The 22,408-nt window shown below is 39.9% G+C and overlaps 1 protein-coding gene across 1 annotated transcript in view; it reads right to left on the reverse strand.

The window, feature by feature from the left end:
* OMA1 (OMA1 zinc metallopeptidase) overlaps positions 1 to 22,408 on the reverse strand; it is a 92,854-nt gene that overhangs the window by 11,261 nt on the left and 59,185 nt on the right. The window contains exon 8 of the mRNA XM_063427231.1: positions 20,557 to 20,706. Coding sequence (XP_063283301.1) covers positions 20,557 to 20,706 — 150 coding nt within the window. The remainder of the gene's footprint in view (positions 1 to 20,556; positions 20,707 to 22,408) is intronic.

Consider the following 22,408-nt stretch of genomic DNA (forward strand, 5'->3'; position numbering starts at 1 on the left):
ACTACATTAGGTCCACCCAATTAGATGACGTCAGAGGAGACAGACAACGATCCAGTGCCGAAGGACCTGCTGGAATCGGGTATACGAATTAAGGGATATTTAACCATTTACAATGCTGGGAGGGGCCCATGGGGGCAGAGGAACACGTTAGGAATACATATTTGTATTCCTAACACTAAGCTGTTCCTTTAATTTGCTGAAAACATTTCTGAAGTTTACACATGTACACATTTTATAGAACAACAACAAAATTCTGTAACATAATTAAAACATTAATATATGTACTAATGCAGAACTTCAGCAATTGTTTTGGACTATGATCCCTGCTGCTACAATCTAAGTACTCTAGCACTTGATTGGACAATGTCAAGCACTTAAACGATAGAAATAACCACAGTAACCAATTGTAGTAAATGCATATTTTTACATTATTTAATTATATGCATTACAAAAAGTGTGTATATATATATATATATATATATATATATATATATATATATATATATATATATATATATATATTATTATATATATATGAATGTATATTTGCACATGTGGTCTCCCTTGAAGATCATAAAGAGTCCAGGATGGAGCAAACACTTAATACATGTTTGGAATAGCTTGCAACTAAAAAATGTATACATTTCCGCTCGGCTGTAATTTCAGCTTTCCATAATCTCAGGACCTATAGCATCAAAACACATTTTGAATTAACCCTTCGCTTGGACTTAGCCCTTGATTAAAAGCCAGTGTGTGTTAAATAATTAAAACCAGTGATACCCAGTTCTAAGAACTGGTGAACATTTATTAAATTATCACCTTTAATCAAAGGTCAAGTCATAATCTTCACTGCTTGAGAATGGTAGACGTGCAGGAGACATCGGGAACAATAAAACCTACATGATAGAGGCTCTGACACCAGATGGTGGGCATGTTCTTGTTTTTAAGTAAATAGAGCAGCGTTTCCCAATTGGGGTTCCGTCAGAACACAAATGGGGTTCTGCCAAAATTTCTGGAAACAAAATAGCCTCCGCGATAATTGAGGCAGGTGGTGAGGGAGCTGAGCAGGGGAGAGTACTCCCTCGTCGCCCGCATCAATTATCGCGGCGGCCATTATCGCGGCACACACAGCAGTGATGCTGGAGCCGGAATATGACGTCTCTCCGGCTCCGGCATCACTAAGAGGTGCGCAAGGGAGTTGAGCAGGAAGATCACTGTATGTCAGTGTGTGTATCTGAGTGTGTGTGTATTTGTGAGTCAACATGTGTGTATGTGTATCTGTGTGTCAAGGTGTGTGTGTATCTGCGTGTCAAGGTGTGTGTGTGTATCTGCGTGTCAAGGTGTGTGTGTGTATGTCAGTGTGTGTATCTGTGTGCCACTATGTGCTAGTGTGTGTGTGTATCTGTGTGGCACATTGGGAGGAGACTTTCATTTATGGTGACCAAGGCTGGGGAACACATGTACTTTCCTAGCGCCGTTATATAGACGAGATGTTTTTTTATTTGGGATGGCACGCACTGAGGACAGTTTTAAAGATTTTTTTTAACATTTCTTAATAGCAATGATTGGGGCATACAACTGACCAGTAATATAAGTCCCATGGAAATAGATTTTTTTTAGTTTTAAAGATTTATGTGGAGGGGGAATCCCTGAAAACTATGCCCTTTTTTTTTTAAAGTAGGTTGATACTAATGGTTATGTTATGTATGGCAGTGGACACTATTCACCATGGCTCAATAACATCCTGAAGGGACAACTTCTCAGACTAAGGTGGAATTGCACGAAAGAAAATATATTTCTAACACAAGCCCAAGAACTACTGGGTACATTTTGAGAAAATGAATATCCATAAGACACCCTGGGAAGGGCTTGGGATGAGGTTAAGCATAAAACACAAGTAGAACTGCTATACAAAGATAACTCTGGGGTGTTCGAATAACCCCTAGTGACGTTTTAGTCTTTGATTAGAACACGGAGCATAAATCAATAAAACGCATAATAAATACATTTTGGGCAATTCTTGGAACGGATAGAGACTTATGGGAAATACTACCCGAGAAACCACTATTTAAGAGAAAAACCAAAGCGAGTTATGAACAACTGCTTTGGGGAAGTGACTGGATTTTACAGATGTAAAATGTGTTTAAGTTGGAAAAATACACAACAAGTGGGGAATGGAACGCATCCATCACAATTTTCGATCAGAGAGGACAAAAATGTAATACACCATTAGAGAACACATTACGTGTCACAGCAATAATGCTATTTACCTGTTACAGTGTCCGTGTAAACTACAGTAAATTGGAAGAACAAGACGGGAACATGTATATAATATACGTAAAGGAGTAATCAGTCACAGTGTTTCTGATCACTTCAGACAAGTGTATAACCGAGACCCCACAGGCTTAGTTTTTGTAGGAATTAAAGACTTTTCAAGGATTGGAGAGGGGGGGGGACTTTATTAAGAATATTGTCCAAGAAGAAATTAAGTGGGTTTTTCACTTGGATACTTTAACCCCTGCCGGCCTGAATATATATTTTGATTTGTTTAATTTTCTATAAGGATTCTTGTTTTTATTTTCTCCTCAAAGACCCTATTCCTTATTATGGTGTATTTATCATTAATTATTTTTTATAGACAAGAAAATGTGTGAACCAATAGTGGTATTTTTAATATTAATGGTTTAGAAGATATGCCCCACTTTTGTAATTTTTTTAAATACATTTTTAATATTTTTTATTTATTTTATTTTTTGTAATTTGTATTTTATTACAGTTTAAATACTCAAAATACAGCGTTGTCGTGGTATAAAAGTAATAATGATACATCAATAGCAATAACAATCTGTTAGAGGCTGCAATGTTGGCTCTGGAGATTACAGCTACTATGAACATATGACATTAAAACCATTAAACAATAACTGATGAATGTGTGGGCAATAACATTGTAGTATTAGTAGGATCATAGCATTTGTAGCAATTGCGCTACTTCTGATTGTCCTTCCGTGGTAGGTTTACGGCTGCGTCTGGCCATGAGGAAGAGTGTGGCTGCTATATAAGAGCCTATGAGTGTCATTGTGTCAATGTCGGTCCCAGGTTGCTTTTGGGCTTGCGCTGTGTCTGAGGTCCTACCATCACCGGTTTCTCCTTTGTCTGCGTTGTTTAAGTTCAGCTGCCGGAGGAATAGCGTTTTGTCGTCTGTGGAGGACAAGGTAAGTGTCTGGTCTCCCCGGGGTACCGCCAGGTATCCATTTGCACCCCACCGGTATCGGACTCCTGCATCCCGTAGTTGTTTGGCTAATGGGGCCTGCTGTCTCCTTTCCACAAGAGCTACGAAAGGGTGAACGCCGTATATAACCACAGTGTTTCCTTCCATTTGTACTGAGCCCAGGTCTCTGGAGCGGGACATGCTAGCGAAACGGGTTGCCACATCCCTCGTGACTGCTATAGTGTCTCTGGGTGTGTCTCCTGGAGCTGTTGCAGCTTCATGAATTCTGAACGCAGAGGGTATCATGCTTGGCTCGGTGCCCCATTTAATGCCCATTACGGACAATAGGCGTTGATTGTAGGGCAGCAAGGCATCCCCACCAGTGCTTTATGGTATTCCTCGGAGGCAGATATTCCGACTTCTATGCTGTGCCTCCTGTGTTGTGACAGTCCGAGTGAGTTTTTGGACCTGTGAGGTAAGATCCTGCATTTTGTCTTGGGAGTGTTGTAGTTTGTGCTCTCTTGCACGTGCTCTGGTTTCCACTGCTGTAAGCCGCTGTTGGAGATCCACCACCTCCTGAGTGCTCAGCAGATCCGCTCTCCGCACTTCCCTCATTTCTGTTAAGAGGTCTCTTATGTTCCTCTTCGTCGCTGGGAATGAGTCTACATCTGAATCTGGCTTGTGGCAGAGGGCCCCAACTTCAGCCGGTGGTGAGGTAAGACTCTCTCTGTCATCGTGGGAGTCCTCTGATGCCTCTTCCTCGCTGTGTGCCTCAGGCGCCATCATGGCGGGAGCCGGTGGAGTAGGCCTCGCAAACGAGAGCCGAATATCAGCCATTTTGGGTGTCTCTGGGAGTCGGAACATTTTATTTTTGCGCCCCATTGTTGTCTCTGTGTGGAAGGCGTGTTTGTGGCCATTTGTGGAAGCCGTTTTTTCGGCATTTTAGCTTGCTTTGCTGGTCTCTGGTACGGAGCTCCACATATACATGTCTCTCTAATAAGTCTTTATTATTATCCTCACTTCACATATGATGAACTACACAAGCAGATTGGGATTATCTTTATAAAAATGATCTGATTATCTATGTACTTTGTTGAATAGATATATTGTATATAAGAGTTCTATTGCAATATATTTCTCTTAAAAAAAAAAAAAAAAAACACCTTTTTATTTTCTTTCCTTATATTTTTTTCTCATGAGGACGATTGAGTATGTATGTATGTATTTTGAAGACTTTTTCGAACACTTTTGATGTAGCATAAGGTTGCGATTCAAATTATGGGCATGGGCACTTTAAAAGGCAGGAGGTTCCATCACTATTGCAACATACAAAAGGATGCTGTGGGAAAACTCATGTATGCTTGAGAAAGCCCCAAGAGGCGGGGCGAAACGCGTAGCTACATGCCGAACCCGGAACTTCCTGCACTTGTGGAGAGATGGAGACCAACTGAAGGATACAGAGAGGACACTTGCACTGTAACCAGGTCTTTGGTTTGCTCTAAGTGCTCCGAGTGCAGTGACATTTTATCTTTTTTACACTATTTGAATTGGTGATCAATAATGCCTATTACTTGAAGCTTCCGATTGGTGGGGAGTCCATCTGAAAACCTGTGTTATGGATCTAATGATCTCTAGGGTATGATTCTCCCTGGGCCAGATAGTCTGGAGTGGTACTATAACCACCCCACAATTGTGATTGTAGTTCCTTTAGAGCATGTTTATGTATTATAGATTTCTGAGACCTGCTTCATAAGGAGAGTGCAAGTATACATTTTTGTCCTCTATACCCTCTCACAGTGTGATATTGACAGAACTGTTTGCTCACTACATTAATAGCTATTCATGTGTATATCTTTGGGTATTCCAGATACTTTGTTACTTCTCCTGCACTGACACTTTTTAAGGGGATTGTTTGCTTTGGGGATATAATATACCAGAGGCCCTTGTAGGTTGCTGCATTTATACACAATTGTTCTGAGTTTGCCTTTGGTGGTAACACTTGGTTTTATAATTATTTGCACCACTCTAATTTGTTGGTTTTTAGATACATACACACACACTGGCACATACAAACACAGATACACACATACACATACCGGCACATACAAACACAGATACACACACCTTGACACACAGATACATACATGCACACACACACACACACATATATATATATATATATATATATATATATATATACCGTATATACTCGAGTATAAGCCGAGTTTTTCAGCACGTTTTTTGTGCTGAAAAACCCCAACTCGGCTTATACTCGAGTCAATAGTCTGTATTATGGCAATTTGCATTGCCATAATACAGACTGGGGCTGTGGGGGCTGCAGAGAGATGTTACTTACCTTTCCTGCAGCTCCTGTCAGCTCTCTCCTCCTCCGCCGGTCCGTTCAGCTCTCTCCTCCTCCGCCGGTCCGTTCAGCTCTTCTGTCAGCTCACACTGTAAATCTTGCGAGAGCCGCGGCTCTCGCGAGATTTACACTGGGAGCTGACCGAGGTGCTGAACGGACCGGCGGAGGAGGAGAGAGCTGACAGGAGCTGCAGGAAAGGTAAGTAACATCTCTCTGCAGCCCCCACAGCCCCCTCCTACACAGTGCCCATCCACTGGACCACCAGGGAAGGAGAGCCCCCCTCCCTGGCCAGCTAGCAAGCAGGGAGGGGGGACAAAAAAATGTATATATATTAATAATAATAAAAAAAATAAAAATAAAATAAAAATAATAATTAAATAAAAAATAATAATAAAATAAAAAAATAATATTAATAAAACATGTAATGAAACAAAAAAAAAATATTAAAATAATAATTAAAAAATAAAAATGCCCACCCCCCACCAAGGCTCTGCATCACACTCTGCATTACACACACACATACACACACTGCATTAATACACACACACTGCATTAATGCACACACACTGCATTAATGCACACACACTGCACTCATACACACAGCATTCTCATACACACACACTGCACTCATACACACAGCATTCATACACACACTGCATTCATACACACACTGCATTCATACACACACACTGTACTCATACACACACACTGCATTCATACACACAGCATTCTCATACACACACACTGCACTCATACACACAGCATTCATACACACACTGCATTCATACACACACTGCATTCATACACACACACTGCACTCATACACACACACTGCATTCATACACACACACTGCATTCATACACACACACTGCATTCACACACACACACACACACTGCACTCATACACACAGCATTCTCATACACACACACAGCATTCTCATACACACACTGCATTCATACACACACACTGCATTCATACACACACACTGCATTCATACACACACTGCACTCATACACAGCATTCTCATACACACACACTGCACTCATACACACAGCATTCTCATACACACACACTGCATTCATTATATACACACACTGTAAATAAATATTCAATTAATATAATTTTTTAAGGATCTAATTTTATTTAGAAATTTACCAGCAGCTGCTGCATTTCCCACCCTAGTCTTATACTCGAGTCAATAAGTTTTCCCAGTTTTTTGGGGTAAAATTAGGGGCCTCGGCTTATATTCGGGTCGGCTTATACTCGAGTATATACGGTATATATATATGTATTAAGGCAATTTGCCTGGATTTGTGGGAGGGGCTGGTTTGCTACCTCTAGCCTACTTAAGGCACTCCCCTTACCTTGCTCCTTACCATTCGAGGTCAGAGTTGAATGAGGATCCACTTCCGGGTTCTCTCAGACGCCATCTTGGTTTTCTTACCCACAAGTTTTTCTGCAGCAAGCTGTGTCCAGGAATCCTCTTGCGGGCCTTTTCCGTCCGTCCAGCTTCTTACCCGGGTCTTCGTCGTAGATCGCGTCCCAGGGACTCCTAAACCGTAAGTCAGACCTACCTGTCACGCCAGGATCGGTTCCCACGGCGCACGGTACAGCACGGGTCCTCGCTTTACAGTTTTCTCTGCACAGTTGCATTTCAAAGCCTTTTTCGCGGCTTCATTTCTTACAAATTGTTTGGCTAAATTATGCGTATTAGAGAAGCGATCAATTAGTACAAAGTGTTTTTCCTTGCTTCATTTAAACGATTGTCATTTCGGTTTGTGTTTTCTGGTCGGCACTTATTCATAGTATATTCTATGCACGATTGCTGTTCGCATTAAAATGCATACGGTTAAGCTATTCATGCTAACTTCTGTTTCCCTTCATACTAAGATTCGGTTATTCTGCTATGTATTCACATAGATCTTTTTCGGGAGTTACATTTCATCATTTCATGTATTTACATTTGGTTAAAAAGTTGCTTTGTTAAATAGACAGACCATTTTCATGCTATTTTTAAGGTATCACTTATTACATCAAGGGTATGAAACCAGCTAACATTTCTGTATAGACCATTGGACTCCCACGCTTACTGGAGTGTTTTTTTTTTTGGTTTTTTTTTAATTATCCATTTCATTACAATTAAATCAGCCTACGTTACAGGCCTCATTTCTTTGTTGTTAACCATGACACATAAGGATTTAATTCCTTTTCATGCATACTCGGGTTGAATCACACGTACTGATCCAACCAATCAGACGTTTCCTGCACAGTAATATACATATATATATAACTTACATTTTATGTTCTCCTTACTCACCATTATTATATAACACATATGTTGTTGGTACATAGGCCACGGCCTCCCTCAGATATCTTATTAAAGCCATGCCAACATTTCTGAGTAACACATATCTATTGCATAGTATCAAATTTTATTTGCAATCATATGCAAGCAAACCTTAAAACATTGCTGCTACAGGCTATAAGTCTGTTTTCTTTCCAACAATCCACACTCATCATACTACTTCTTTTACCCATTTCAGGCTGTCAAGCTTATATATATATTTGCTCCACACGGGTTTTTCCTGTGAATTCGTCATACTACCAGGTACGTACACCTGCTCATATGGTATTTCTACCATACATTTCATTTCATCCCCCTAGGTTAGAGTGCTGGCAATAGGGTCACAGGCCTCCCAATAGGTATTTACCCCTTCTTGGCAATCGCCATCAGTTAGTGGTCCCGCGAGGCCAACACCCCGCCTCAAAAGTTTCAGAAGCAAACACCCATCGGGCCACACGTTAGCTAGCCGCCTCGCATGTTGCATAGAGAGGGCCTCACCTGTCACTCCCTTCCCCTGCTTTCTGTCTTACAGTCACTGAGAGGCCTAAAACTCCTGCACTACGACGAGTGGCCTCAATAACCCCTTGCGCCAACGCATAGATAGAGCCTCTCAAGCCGCTTGGCAATTAGCAGGGCCTCATCTGTCACCAAACAAGTATAATGTTTTCGCCATCCGGCCTAGCTAGCCTGCCAGTACAATTTGGTGGTTTCCTATACTAATTAATTGTTTTGTTTATAGTATGTCTCAGGAAGGGGTAGAGGATTTCTCCCTGCCTAGCACCCCGGCTAGAGCTGTCACTCCCACACAAGGAGGAGAGCTAGCCAGTCCAGCATCGATCAGATCCTGGACGATCCCACGTATAACCACGGAATTGAGGAGACAACAAATCCCCTACCCCGCTACAGCAAGGAAAGCAGAACTTTTCAAACTGCTACGCACATCTACAAATAACATGGATGCCGGGGAAGGACCTAGCCAGTCCAACCCAGGAGATATACATGCCATGTTATGCTCACTCATGGCGTCCATGAGCAAGGTCAACTCCAGGCTGGAGAAACTTGAGTCAGTCACCACGGCCCTTACTCTAGCAGGGCCACCTGCTGCTGCTTCACAAGCACCAGCTGACTTGCCATTAGTTGCTCCAGCCATCACCCTGGATGACCAGGAAGTTAGCCCGGCTCATATGATACCTGAGCATATAAAAAGGGATATCCTGGAAGGTAAAGACGTCAACCTGGCTTCCCTGTTGATTGCCTCCCAGGATATTGTTGAGAATAATACGTATGCTTATGATGATGTATCTGTTGTTGTCAGGTCTAGGGATGCCCGCCTAAGCAGGAAACTGACTATCCCTGAATTTGTACTAGCTTTTGGTATTTACAGGGATGTCATCTGTGCGGTCTATCCAAACAGAAGAGAGGAGTTTGATCTCTATATGCACAAGCTGGTAGACCTGGGCAACAAATATGGTGGTTCAGCCTTCTATGACTACCATAGGTCTTTTTCTGCAAAAGTGTCTGGAGCCTTCTCCCAGTATGGAACACGATCGAACTGGGGAAGGATTGATACCGTCATTTTTTGCAGACACTTTGCAGGTCTAAGAACACCGGCTTGTGCATACTGCTCCTCCACAGCCCATACTACAATTAATGTAGTAATTGTAATTACAGTGGATGTAGACTATTGCATGTCTGTTCAAAATGTTTTAGGGCACATGCAAAGACCATGTGTCCAAATAAAATGTATTCCAAGCCTTACCTAAAGTCCATTAATATGCCAGTATTCACTGCATTTATGTCTCAGCACCCATCTAGACACCTAATAGACTTTCTTATCTCTGGTTTAACAGGTATCCTACACTTACCAGTCGGAACTCTGGAATGCCCTAATCTACAATCTGCCCAACACAACCCCACAGCGGTTGACACCCTCATAGCTCAAGAAGTGGCTTCGTATTGGGGCCTTTCAAAACTCCCTCATTCACAGAATGGCGCACTAACCCCATTGGTATTGTCACAGGGAAATCTTCCCAAAAACAGAGACTCATCATTGACTTATCAGCAGCCCACTCATCGGTCAACTCCAGTCTTAATTCCCTCATCCCCTCTGAGGAATTCTCCCTGCAATACACCACCATAGATCACGACATTACCGCTATCATACAAGCAGGGGTTGGAGCCTGGCTCAGTAAGACCGACATTACCAACGCCTTTAAATTACTACCAATCCACCCCACACTGTGGCACCTGCATGCCATCAAGTGGTCCGGGAACTACTATTTTTTTCTCCCGGTTAACCTTTAGGTCCAAAAGTAGCCCAGCTATTTTTGACACATTTGTCGAAGCATTATGCTGGTTACTATTGAACATAGCCAGATGCCCTACGGTATTACATTACCTGGACGATTTCCTACTGGTCGAGGAGAACACTTCCCCTCCTACTAGTCTCAAAGCTACCACTAAGCTATTTGAGCAACTAGGTGTACCTATCTCCCCTAAGAAAACAGAGGGGCCAGGCACGGTTATCACTTTTCTGGGTATCCAATTAGACTCCGCCACAATGCAAGCGAGCCTACCACACGATAAGATAGTGAATATTCTCACTTACATAAACAGCTACCTTCAGCTCGGTACTTGCAACCGCAAAGAGCTACAGTCTCTGCTGGGATCACTAAATTTTGCTATGCGCATCATACCTCAAGGCCGCTCCTTTATATCACGACCATTGCATCTTTTTCCACTTTTCCTACATGACACGCACAGGTTGTCCTTAGATACCCAAGCTACGGCAGATCTAAACATGTGGAAGAGATTGTTATCCACTTGGAATGGTAAAAGTATGTTCCTCCCTCAATTGACTGACTCATCTCCCACCATTTGGTCAGATGCGGCATCTACCACTGGTTTTGCAGCAATTTTTGGGAACGAATGGCTTTGGGGCAGCTGGCCTTCAGCAGTTCAGGATTTGGAAGGTTTTTTCACTACCTCAGCTCTTTTTGAGATCTATCCCATCGTGGCGGCTGCCGTAGCATGGGGTCATTAATGGGCAAACATGCCAGTTCGTTGCTACTCAGATAACCAGGCAACCTGTCACATCATCAACAAAGGTCGTTCCAAATCCCTTACGATCATGAGATTTCTGAGGAAACTCACTTGGTTGGCAGCTTGTCATAATTTTTTCCTATGTTGTTTCCATGTTCCAGGTATATGTAACACAGCTGCTGACAATTTGTCTCGCTTTAAATTTCAGGCGTTTCATCAAGCACTCCCGTCAGCTGAGCCCACAGCCACCATCACTCCAACATTTCAACAACTCATACTGGACTAGAAACCATCATGCAGCATAGCAGGACATTGTCCCAATTGGCACTTTCAAACAATACACACAAAACATACAACAGAGCTTTCACACTATTCAAAAGATTCCTTCTGGAACATAACATCATGCAACCATTTGTTATGACATCTTTTTGGGGGTTTGCTTCCTTTTGCCACCTTAAACTTAAAATGTCATATAACACCATCAAACTCTATCTCACTGGCATTCAACACCACATGCTAATCTTACACCCAAATAACAACAGTTTCATGGCCTCTCACCAAATTAAGACCATACTCAAAGGTATTCAGAAATCAGAGCCCACACATACAGCCCAGAGGCTACCCATAGATAACCAGATCTTTAAAGCATTATCCAACCTGCTTGACTTAAAACCGTTTGACACCAATACAAACTCTATCATCAAAACAGCAATATACATAGCTTTCTATGGATTTCTAAGACCGAGAGAATTCACTACAACCTCCACGACCCAAATTACTCCTTTCCTCCTCTATTCCCACTTGACAAAACATATGGATCATTACATCCTGACTTTACCTCACTCCAAAACCAGTCAGCACATACCCGTAAACATTCCGTACTATCCCACGCAAAACAGATGGTGTCCAGTCAGGGTTCTTGATGCCTACATACAGCTTCATAACTTACTACCTTCACAACCATTACTTCAGCTGCAAGATTCAGTACTCACCACTACAACCTTCATGACCTACGTCAGGTCTTTGCTCACACAACTGGGCCTCAACGCAGCCAACTACTCAGGGCACTCCTTTCGAATAGGAGCCGCGTCCACAGCCTCCAGTGTAAACATCCCAACTCATGTTATCAAAACACTGGGGCGCTGGAAGTTATCCGCTTACTCACGGTACATACCTAACCCAGTACAAGAATTAAGGGATGCTTTCAAAAACATGTCTGGTTGATAAAATGTATTGGTTGTCTGTAAATGAATTTGTTTATTTCAATTTTGTCCTCTTCTTTCTCAGGCCTACCTCATCGTCGGTTCCGGCACACCACAACCGACTTGCTCTTTTTGTTATCCTACATTTATCTATGGTATTTCACACTGTACTATCATAAGCACCTAACACAAGTATTAAGGCAATTTGCCTGGATTGGTGGGAGGGGCTGGTTTGCTACCTCTAGCCTACTTAAGGCACTCCCCTTACCTTGCTCCTTATCATTCGAGGTCAGAGTTGAATGACCCTCCCTCCACACCACATTTTAACATGTATTTCCTTTCTATTTCTTTTCCTGGGTAGGCCCTCTTCTTTTTCAGGCCTACCTCATCGTCGGTTCCGGCACACCACAACCAACTTGATCTTTTTATTATCCTACATTTATCTATGGTATTTCACACTGTACTATCATAAGCACCTAACACAAATATATATATATATATATATATACATACACACTGTGTGTCAAGGTGTGTGTATCTGTCAGTCACTATGTGCCAGTGTGTGTGTGTGTGTGTGTGTGTCTATGTGTCAGATACATACACACACACACACACATAGATACACACATTGGCACATACAAAGACAGATACACACACCGTGACACATATCGGCACATACAAAAAAAAGGGGGGGGGGGGGCGGGTTCCACAGTGTTGATACACTATGTCAAAGGGTTCCACTGTAAAAATGAATTGGGAACCCCTGAAATAGAGTAATACAATGCAATTCTGTCTTTTTAATTTCTTAAACAAAAAGAAGCTGGTTGCAATGCAGTACAGCTCTCTTTCCTACGTTCTGAAACCAGATCACACTGCTCACATCTTCAGTTCAAAAAGAAGGCAGCTTCAGAAAAGGCCGGGACGCAACTATTTTGGGAAGCATCTTGTTGCCAAGAAACGAGTCTATGTTTAAATAATACCAAGGCAACGAGCGTTACACAGATCTCTACTACAGAGCATTAAAAATGCAGCGCCTCAGAAACTATTTTTTCAACATCTTTCTTAATATGACAAGAGAAAAAAAAAATATCGCCCTTAAAAAAAAAAAAAAACAACTTCACAACTAAAAGGTGATTGACAAGCATTTCATGCACGTTGGGAGGCTTTCTGTATATCTAAGTTCTATAAAACAGAAGATTACATCTGACACTCAAAGAGAGAGAGAATATTTATGACCTGCTAGCAGATAACCCGCAAAAAAAAAATTTTTTAGAGTTTGGGAATTTAAGCTTGACATCTCGATTTCATTTATTGTATAAATTGACTTGGCATTTGAAAAGTAAAGGTATTCTTTGAGTAGAAGTAAATAAATGGTCTATACATTGCGCTGATAAAAGTGCTGTCAAATGCAAAAATCTGAATATTTCTTCCATATTGGGAGGAGGGGTCATCCAATAATCCATTGTATGTAAAAACTGATGTGTACAATCATGAGGCAAAGACAAATGGGGTTTTATGAAAAATATTTTTGAAGTCCCAATATTCATGTTTATAAATTAGTTACTTGGATTTTTGCACAAGACAAATGGATTTAAAATCAGTTCACGTTAATTTATCAAAAAGCTGAATTACTTAATAATACTAAATATTGAACTAAATCAATATTATTGGATATTATAGACTATATAAATTGCTTTGTTTATTCCAATGTCCTAACAATCTGAAGGGATGGGCAGAGGTCTGCAGTGTTTGTGTGCAATTTTAAAGGCATGTAGGTGAATTATCAGATTCTCACGACCAAACAATCTCAGGGAAGCTGATTAATAATCGACCCAGATATAACAGGTCCTCCAAATGAATGATTTGCCACCAAATATTAATTGGGACCAGTATTACACAAAATTATTTACCACAATTGACTAGCCACTAAGTAGAACTATTATTATTATTGCAATTTATACAGTGCCAATAGATTGCTTAGCGCTTATTTAAGATGGATCATCGAAATTCCACTCATTTAGATTAGTGTTCTTATAATCCACGAACGGGACGGACTTTGATGATATTAATGTTGTAAAGCAGGTGAGTAAATGAACCTGCACGAATGTGGAGATATTCTCAAATTCTTGCCTTGTTAGTGGTACCTGGATAAAATTCTAAGAATAATACTTTTTAATTATGGAGATTCTGGACAAAAGACTGACTTGGCTGTACAGCTCCTTTTCTATATCCCTTTCTGGGTCAAACAGAATAAAATATCCCAATTAAATCTGTAACTCAGGATATAAAAAAATCTGGAGATGAATTGCATATATTATCTATATGTGTGTGTGTGTGTGTGTACACACACACACACACACACACACACAATAGATATATTTATAGATCTATATATAGGTTGACATATACCTAAATCTATAATACATTTATACACACACATACCTTAGACTTACAGTATGCAACAAGGGTGTCTCCACATTAAGTGAAATTCTTAATAACTACCATTAAAATTTCAGCACACTTACTTTTAATTTAGTACTAAGCCATGAACATTTCTGCATATTTAAGCTCACAAAGTAGAAGTAGTGTGACTGTCTGCAACCATAAAGATTACGAGAATCAGCAAGCGTTGTCTGGCTCTGTTATTTATATGCTCTTACACATCATAAGTATATGGACTTAATAAGATCAATTGAAGCGAGTACAAATGTATATCCAATTACATCTGTATTCACAGACATTACTTGGCTCATCCGCGAGGAAATCGAGTTGAGGGAATGTTATTCTTATGTATTTTATTACGACGGGCAGTTCGTAATGGGCGCGGAAGAACTGGCAGAGGAGACATTGAACCAAAAAAAAATTCTTCCTCCTTAGGTTTCATGTTCTTCATCAAACAAGTTTAGTTTCTGGATATGAAAAAAAAAAAAAGATGGAGGAAAAGCGTTCCCAAGTAAGAATAATTTGTTATTTCTCTTTAATAAAAAAGATGAAAAGGTGAAAAAAGAGCCTATAATATCTACTTTAATATGTGTATTTAAAAAGTATAAATAAGACTGCAAAAAGAGGAAACCAATAGTGTAATAGTAAATAAAAACAACACTATGGCAATGCTGTGCTTTCTCCTCCTTTTCTTGCGATTCTATATTTAATTAGAAGGCATCTTAGAGGGTTGAGACGCCAGCTCAGAGTTAGACTAAACTCAATTAACTAATGGTAGATACACCATACAGTTGTCTTTCTTGTCTTCTTGCCTTATGCTACAATACACAAGACAATTTTGGAATTTATTATATGCGCCCAAGGAAAGCACTTGTTTTTAAATTTCCACTTGACGATTTTGTTTCAGTTAGAAGACTGATCAGGTGTGGTCAGATGTACAAATATTTATTTTTTTTAAACTCATTACACATAAACACAAAAGGAATATATTTATATAAGTGTTATGATCTGAAAAGTGGCGCAGTTTGTTTTAAAAGTGTGACATTTCCCATAAAGGAAAATAATATTCCACTGGTGAGTGCTCCACTTTTAAAATGTTTGCACCACTTATCAAATTGCCCCTTAATGGGGCACTCCGGACCCCTAATGCATTTTAGCTTGCTGAAGGGCTTCCTTTGTGAAGAGTGTGTCCTCTTTTTTTCATTTTACAAAAAGTGCAGATTTCACCTCGTTACACCCCCTGGCTGTCAATCAGACAACCAGTCCTGTCACTTTCCGGTTCTTTAGTTCAGTGGAGCTAAACTCAAGAGATAAACAATTGCTCAGAGCACCTGCCTTCTCATTGAGCTGCATTGGGAAGTCTGTGATTGGATAGCTACAGAACGTCTGGGCGAAGTTGAAGGGGAGGGCTTGCAAAGTCTTCAGACAAAAGATCTGCAGCTTTTACACCTCCAGCTTAACAATGCATGCATGTTTTTATTTGCGTTAAATCTGCAAAACAGTGATTTTGTTTGTATTTAGGCAGTGAAATGTCACTTTAATAAATCTTCCCCAAGATGTCAGTAAGAAAAAATAAAGAATGCTTTAATTACAATCAATGATTAGTCCAAGACCTAATATTGAAAATGTCAGTCCATCTGTCTCAGAATTAACAACACAGTCCTGATTTTGGGAACCTACCCAGCCATACTGGATTTGATATTGGATGTCTCTTTTCAATCGACATCAGAGATAAAGTGCAGCCTAAGACCATAATTAGACATGCTTTCAACAGCTTTTTTGCCCATATAGAGACTATTTATTCATAACACCAGAGTGTTCAATTAAAGGACTACTATAGGCACCCAGACCACTTCAGCTCATTGAAGTGGTCTGGGTGCCAGGTCCATCTAGGATTAACGTTGCCTGCTGTAAACATGGCAGTTTCAGAGAAACTGCTATGTTTACATATGGGTTAATCCAGCCTCTAGTGGCTGTCTCACTGACAGCCGCTAGAGGCGCTTCCACGCTTCTCACTGTGATTTTCACAGTGAGAAGACGCCAGCGTCTTCTCACTGTGGACTGCTTTCCTATGGACTGCCTGAATGCGCGCGCGGATCTTGTTTTCCTGGCACTATAGTGGTCCTTTAAGGCTTAAATGTATTAGGAATAGAATTTAGGCAAAAACAGAAGGACGTTTAGTCATAAAAAATAGTGCACACAGAAAAATGCAAATACACAAAAATACGTCCTGCGCTCAGACTCCCACTACTCCCAGGTGGCAGCAATGACCACAGTACACATCAGCCCCAATACATACAATAAAAAACAAAGAAAAGAGTTACTTGTGGACTAGCCCAAATCCCTAAGCATATTTGTTTCACTCCAATGGCCATTAAGTGAAAGCCCACCTGCAACATCAAGGCAAAAAAAAAAAAAAGAAGGAAAAAAATAAAGGAAAATACATTTAAATATAGTGTTGATGTAGTTGGAGGAATAAATCAGTTTATTTAGTCCTTGAAATTGCCTTCAGTAAAAATATTGGACTTCTATTCACTGGAAGCCGCTAGCATTGTGCATTGGGGATCAGAAATTAACCGAATCACTTTATAAACTAATGGTTACCAGTAGCTACTGTAATCCATAATGCCATAATTCATCCCTGATTAAATCATCTCTTACGGTCAATTCATTAGACTAAAAAAAGAACAATACACTTAATAAAGATGTTAAAGTTAACCTGTCATGGGGTTGGGTAAAAGCACAAAGCAGGTCTATTTCTATTGTGCTGTGATATTGCCTGAATTAACTTAGTTTTTGCTTATGTTCAATGTGACTTTATTATAATTTTTTTGCTATATTCCACAGTTCCAGCATCGCCATCACCCCTCCGTCAGGGTTGCTACCTCCCCTCTAGCTAAGCCCATTTTTGAAACGCCTTGCTGCACCTGACACATCTCCCCCACCCCCCTTGACGACGCTGATATGGTAGTTGTGTCATCTCTAGAACAGATATCGACATATGCGGATTGTCAGAGCGAGAGAAGGTTGGAGCGCAGTTTTCATAGTGGTTCTTCTAAAGACCTATACATTGGCTAGTGATTTCACCAGCACTATGTAGAGCTAATGTAATTCCTCTCCTTAAACCAAATGCAAAGTACCATGACAGGTACGCTTTAAAAGGAAGCTAAATCTCTTGAAGAAACATACTTTTAAAGGTTTGTCTGCACAAAGAATGAAGATAAGAAATAGCATGGATATAAAGAGAAAGATGCCCACTCCTAACTGAATGATGAAAGGATATTAATTTACAAGGGTCCACCTTTGAGGTTTCTTACATCCTACTAGTGCTTTACAAATAATGCCATAAATATTTTTGGCTTCTCGGAATCAGAAATATTTGTGATCTTCCACAAATCTGGTCCAAAATGGGGCCTTTGTACATAAACTCTGGGTTTGTACACGTTATGTCACATCCATTATACACATCGACGCAATAATAGGATTTTGTGTGCTTCATACAAGTATGGGACAATAGAGGCATAGCTATATTCCAGATGACCTTTTGAACTGACCTCTGTTAAATCTTTAATATGTTTTTCACACAAATCTGCACTAATGTCTAGTTGATATGGTTTATTCACTTTTTTTCACAGGTTATTACTGCTCTTTATTTTTATTTTTTTTAACAGAATCTTCAGCTGCAGAATAATATCTTAATATGCATATTAATAACCGGAGATCACATTTGCTCGTATGTGTATATATTATTTAATAGTTGGTCCTCGCTGTGTTTTATCATTTAACCCCTTAAGGACCAAACTTCTAGAATAAAAGGGAATCATGACATGTCACACATGTCATGTGTCCTTAAGGGGTTAAAGACAACGGCATTGTGTTATGTACAGTTAAAACTTATTTAAATATGGTTTCCCCTAATAATGGATATGCTTTTTAAAGATTTTTGGGAATAGCCATTTTGGTTTGTTTTATGTATGCTTCTGCACTGAAATCTGGCCTCTATTTGGCCATATTACAAGAGTACTCATCAAAGCTTAGAGCACCTGGAAGTTTCACAGTGACACATTTCCTAATGCCTTGAACACAGCGCAAACTCGTATTATGATGTGCTCATGCTATGACTGTTGGGGACAGTTCCCTGTTGTCCCCAAAAGCAAGACACCAGGGGACTACGGCAGGGCAGGACCCGAAAATCATGATTGTCCTGCCGAAATTGGGACGAATAGGATTCATGGCCTACAGTGTCCTTCTAGCTTCTGCTAGGCCGATAGTAGAAAGACCCCCGCTGGGAGTAGGCTGACTAAATGCATTGTGGGCCTTATGGTTTTAGTGGACAGCAGAACAGGTATGCAGTTTTTCACCACCTTCTTGTAAGCCACTGATTATTAATCTATGTAATATATGCATAATTATATGTTGTACTCATATTTACGACTACAGCCACAGGATTATTATTGCATCTATAAATTGCACCCCAAAGTCATTGTTATATGTTTGTATGCATATTTTATATACAAATCTCACAGTATGTAATGTGTGATCTAGGGCAGAAACCTTTTTTTCATTATTATTATAATTAATTTTTTTGCACTTTCACTGCCAAAATATATTTTAAGTTCAAGACATTTTTAAGAGCACACTTTTCACATTTACGGAGCTGAAAAATAAGCACTTCACTCATTCACTGTGAGAGACACTTTCACACACATTATCTGCCTCTAGTAAGAACTAGTATGAACATCACTCCCAGCATGCCATTGACAGCCTTTCCTTGATTGGTTGCTCATTTCTAAACCTTTGTAACTTCTTTCAAAGTATTTTTGCAAATGGAGCAAAAAAATATCACAAACTGTAATACCTTTGAGATAAGAAATCTGAAAACAATATTTTAAGTGATTAAAAAAGCATATATTTTCCTTCTGTGTGAGGAAAGATAATAGGACAAGCAGCTCTCATTAACAGTTGGGAATGATGCCCTTAGATACATTAGCCGAGCAAACATGGAATTTTGGCTGGCTGCACGTGGGCACCGATCTGTGTGGATGGCACCGTGCCTACAGAACCTGTGCGCCAGTTTGACTGCAGGAACAACACTAAAAGCATCTGTAGGTAGGTGTCCTGTGTGTTTACAGCTGGAAACTGTACTTGTTTTGTTGTGCTAGCCATCTGATTTTCAATGCTAAATTAAAAGCAAATTGTTTTATATATATTTCTTTTTTTTTTTTCCAGCAGGCGCATGGAAAGAAGAACAACTGACAGACTTTATGCATATTTGAGAAACAAAAAATAAAACAACTTAACATTGGGAAGCTCCACTGACAATTTTACAATACAATTTTGTTCAGAATCACTTTGTGGATTAGATGAATATCAATGCTCAGACTGCGGCGTGGCCTTCCATGTTAACAACAATATGTAGGGCATCAGGGCAGCGAGACATTGAGGTCACTTACATATAACTTATAGCGAGCTGACTGGGACTTCATAAAGTATCCCCTATAAGGACCACAATCCACGTTCCATGTTGATGCAGGATATTTAAAAGTGTGGCTTGTTATGATGGAGTTATTACATTGCTGGTCCTCTAGTGTTACGGAAGCTTCATATCTTGTATATATTTTTCCCAGGAAAATGCATACAGTAGTAGATGCGTCAGAGGCGCTTGATGATACAACCACGTGGTATATATATATATATATTTTTTTTTTTTTTTTTTTTCCCAGATCTAAATAATCAGTTGCTCGTTGAACCTATGGCAGTGCTGGGAATGCAGGGCAGTGCTGGGAATGCCATGTTCATGAGAAGAAGAAAAAAACAATACTTGGCTATTTCCTTTAAATATCACAATTTTGATAAAATCCTGAAGTAGTTGGTTGGGCCAATCTGTAGAATAAGAGTGTTTACAGAGGCCGCTGGTGGTGCAAAATGACTCAGGGGTGCAGAATTCCACTTACCTCTGGCATGAGCCTGTCCAGCTGGTCAGCACGGTTTTCATGAGCTGGATGCGTAGAAAGCCATTCTGGTGTTCGAGGTAGTCCTCCAAAGTTCTCGGAAAACTCCATTTGCTTCCAGAAGACAGAACTTGCTCTGACGTCAACGCAGGCCTGCAAACATTAGTGTACTTTCAGCAGTTTACATGTGAGCTACATTTACAATCTATAACAAATTTTTTTTTATCTTTATAGCTTTGAATAAAAAGTCCTTATTTTAGTGAAGGGTCCAGATTGTTACCAATTTTCCACCAGCAGATATAAGCATTAAGAAAATCTGTTCAGAAATTAGACATATACTATACAAAGAGCTGTCTTTATGGTAACTTCGTAACTACCATTAGCTTTTGGGTGAGAGAAACAGATGACCTGGTTTCCAGGTTAAAAAGCAACTCACTAAATCATATCCCACTGTGACAGGGAAAACAGGAAAAATGGATTTTATAATCCAACTTGACAGGTTCAGATGATATGCAATGCATCTCAGTATGGCATTATCTTTGTTGTTTGCAAATCCGTCCCTAGATCTTTGTCTGATTTTTATAAGCAGTCCTCATAGCTTAATAAAGCTTGCTAAATAGTTCCCGGGACAGCTCATGTGAGATACAAAGATTACTGTGCTATTGTGATCATCTTGGATTAATGTCTACTTGACAGTATTATTCTTACCTTCTCAGGCCTATTTAAAAAATATATTTGATATATAGCATTTTTTGGCTAATAAAAAGTGCAAAATAATAATTAAAATTATAGACCAATGTCAGGGCAGATTCGGAAAGAAATTAGATTAGCAATTATTTGAGAGAGCCATGAAAAGTTTCTCTCTGCGACTAAAACATATGAAATAAATATCTGTTTGATAAAGATAAACTAACGATTTACAACACTTTGTGTATCAAAAATAAAAAACATTTTTTTTCCTTGTTGAAAGAGTACATGTTTATAGTCACCAGTTGAATGCACGCATGTCTGGATTTTCTGATTGACCAAATGAGTTCACTAAATCAGCGATATCAATATACCAGTCAACTTCTCAGTTCCCGTTTCCTGGACCCCTACCTCGTTGTGGACAAGTGGGTTTAACGGAACACTCAGCTTCAGCTTGCTGAATTGCTTCATGTGTCTGGAGTCTGTCAGTTCTGACAGTTTATAAAAGTGCAGATTTCAGTAGAAGTCTTATATAATTGGGTGCACTCGAGCAGAGAAGCTTCTCGATGAGAAGCCTCTGACTGGTCATTTCCCTAGCATAGACTAAAAGTCTGTACCTGGGAAATAGGGGCTTCCTTGCAAAGGCTGAAGCTTTTGCAAGAGTGTTTCTTTTTTGTTTTTTTGTTCTTTTCTTATATCCCCAAAGAAAATATGCATGTTTTCTCTAGGGAATACAATCACTGAAAAGTAAAAACAAAAATACTATTCTAATCCTCTAAGGATAGAAACTACATACCTCTCCCTTACTCAATGCAGAGTCACAGAGTTAGTGTCATGACTCCTCTTACATTTTCCTTGACATCCTTGAGGTGGCCAGGCAAATTGAAATATTGTGTGATAACCATGCTGGATCCAAAATTGGATGACTTGTCATCTTTGATGACGAACGTCACGCCATGTTGGCCAAATCTTTCCAACATCACGGACCATGTACGTATATTGATGTGAGAAAGCTGGTTTATTACGGACTGATTTTTATTCCACCTGCGTCACCTCCTAGGAAACATGGGAGGTACTTGCATCACAAAAGGCCTTTAAAACCCCAGAGCACCCTAAGACAAATACTTGGTTATTTTGTAAGTCAATTGCCTAAAGTGAAGCGTTTCAA

This window comes from Pelobates fuscus, chromosome 7 (assembly GCF_036172605.1).
Source record: "Pelobates fuscus isolate aPelFus1 chromosome 7, aPelFus1.pri, whole genome shotgun sequence".
NCBI classification, from domain to species: domain Eukaryota; kingdom Metazoa; phylum Chordata; class Amphibia; order Anura; family Pelobatidae; genus Pelobates; species Pelobates fuscus.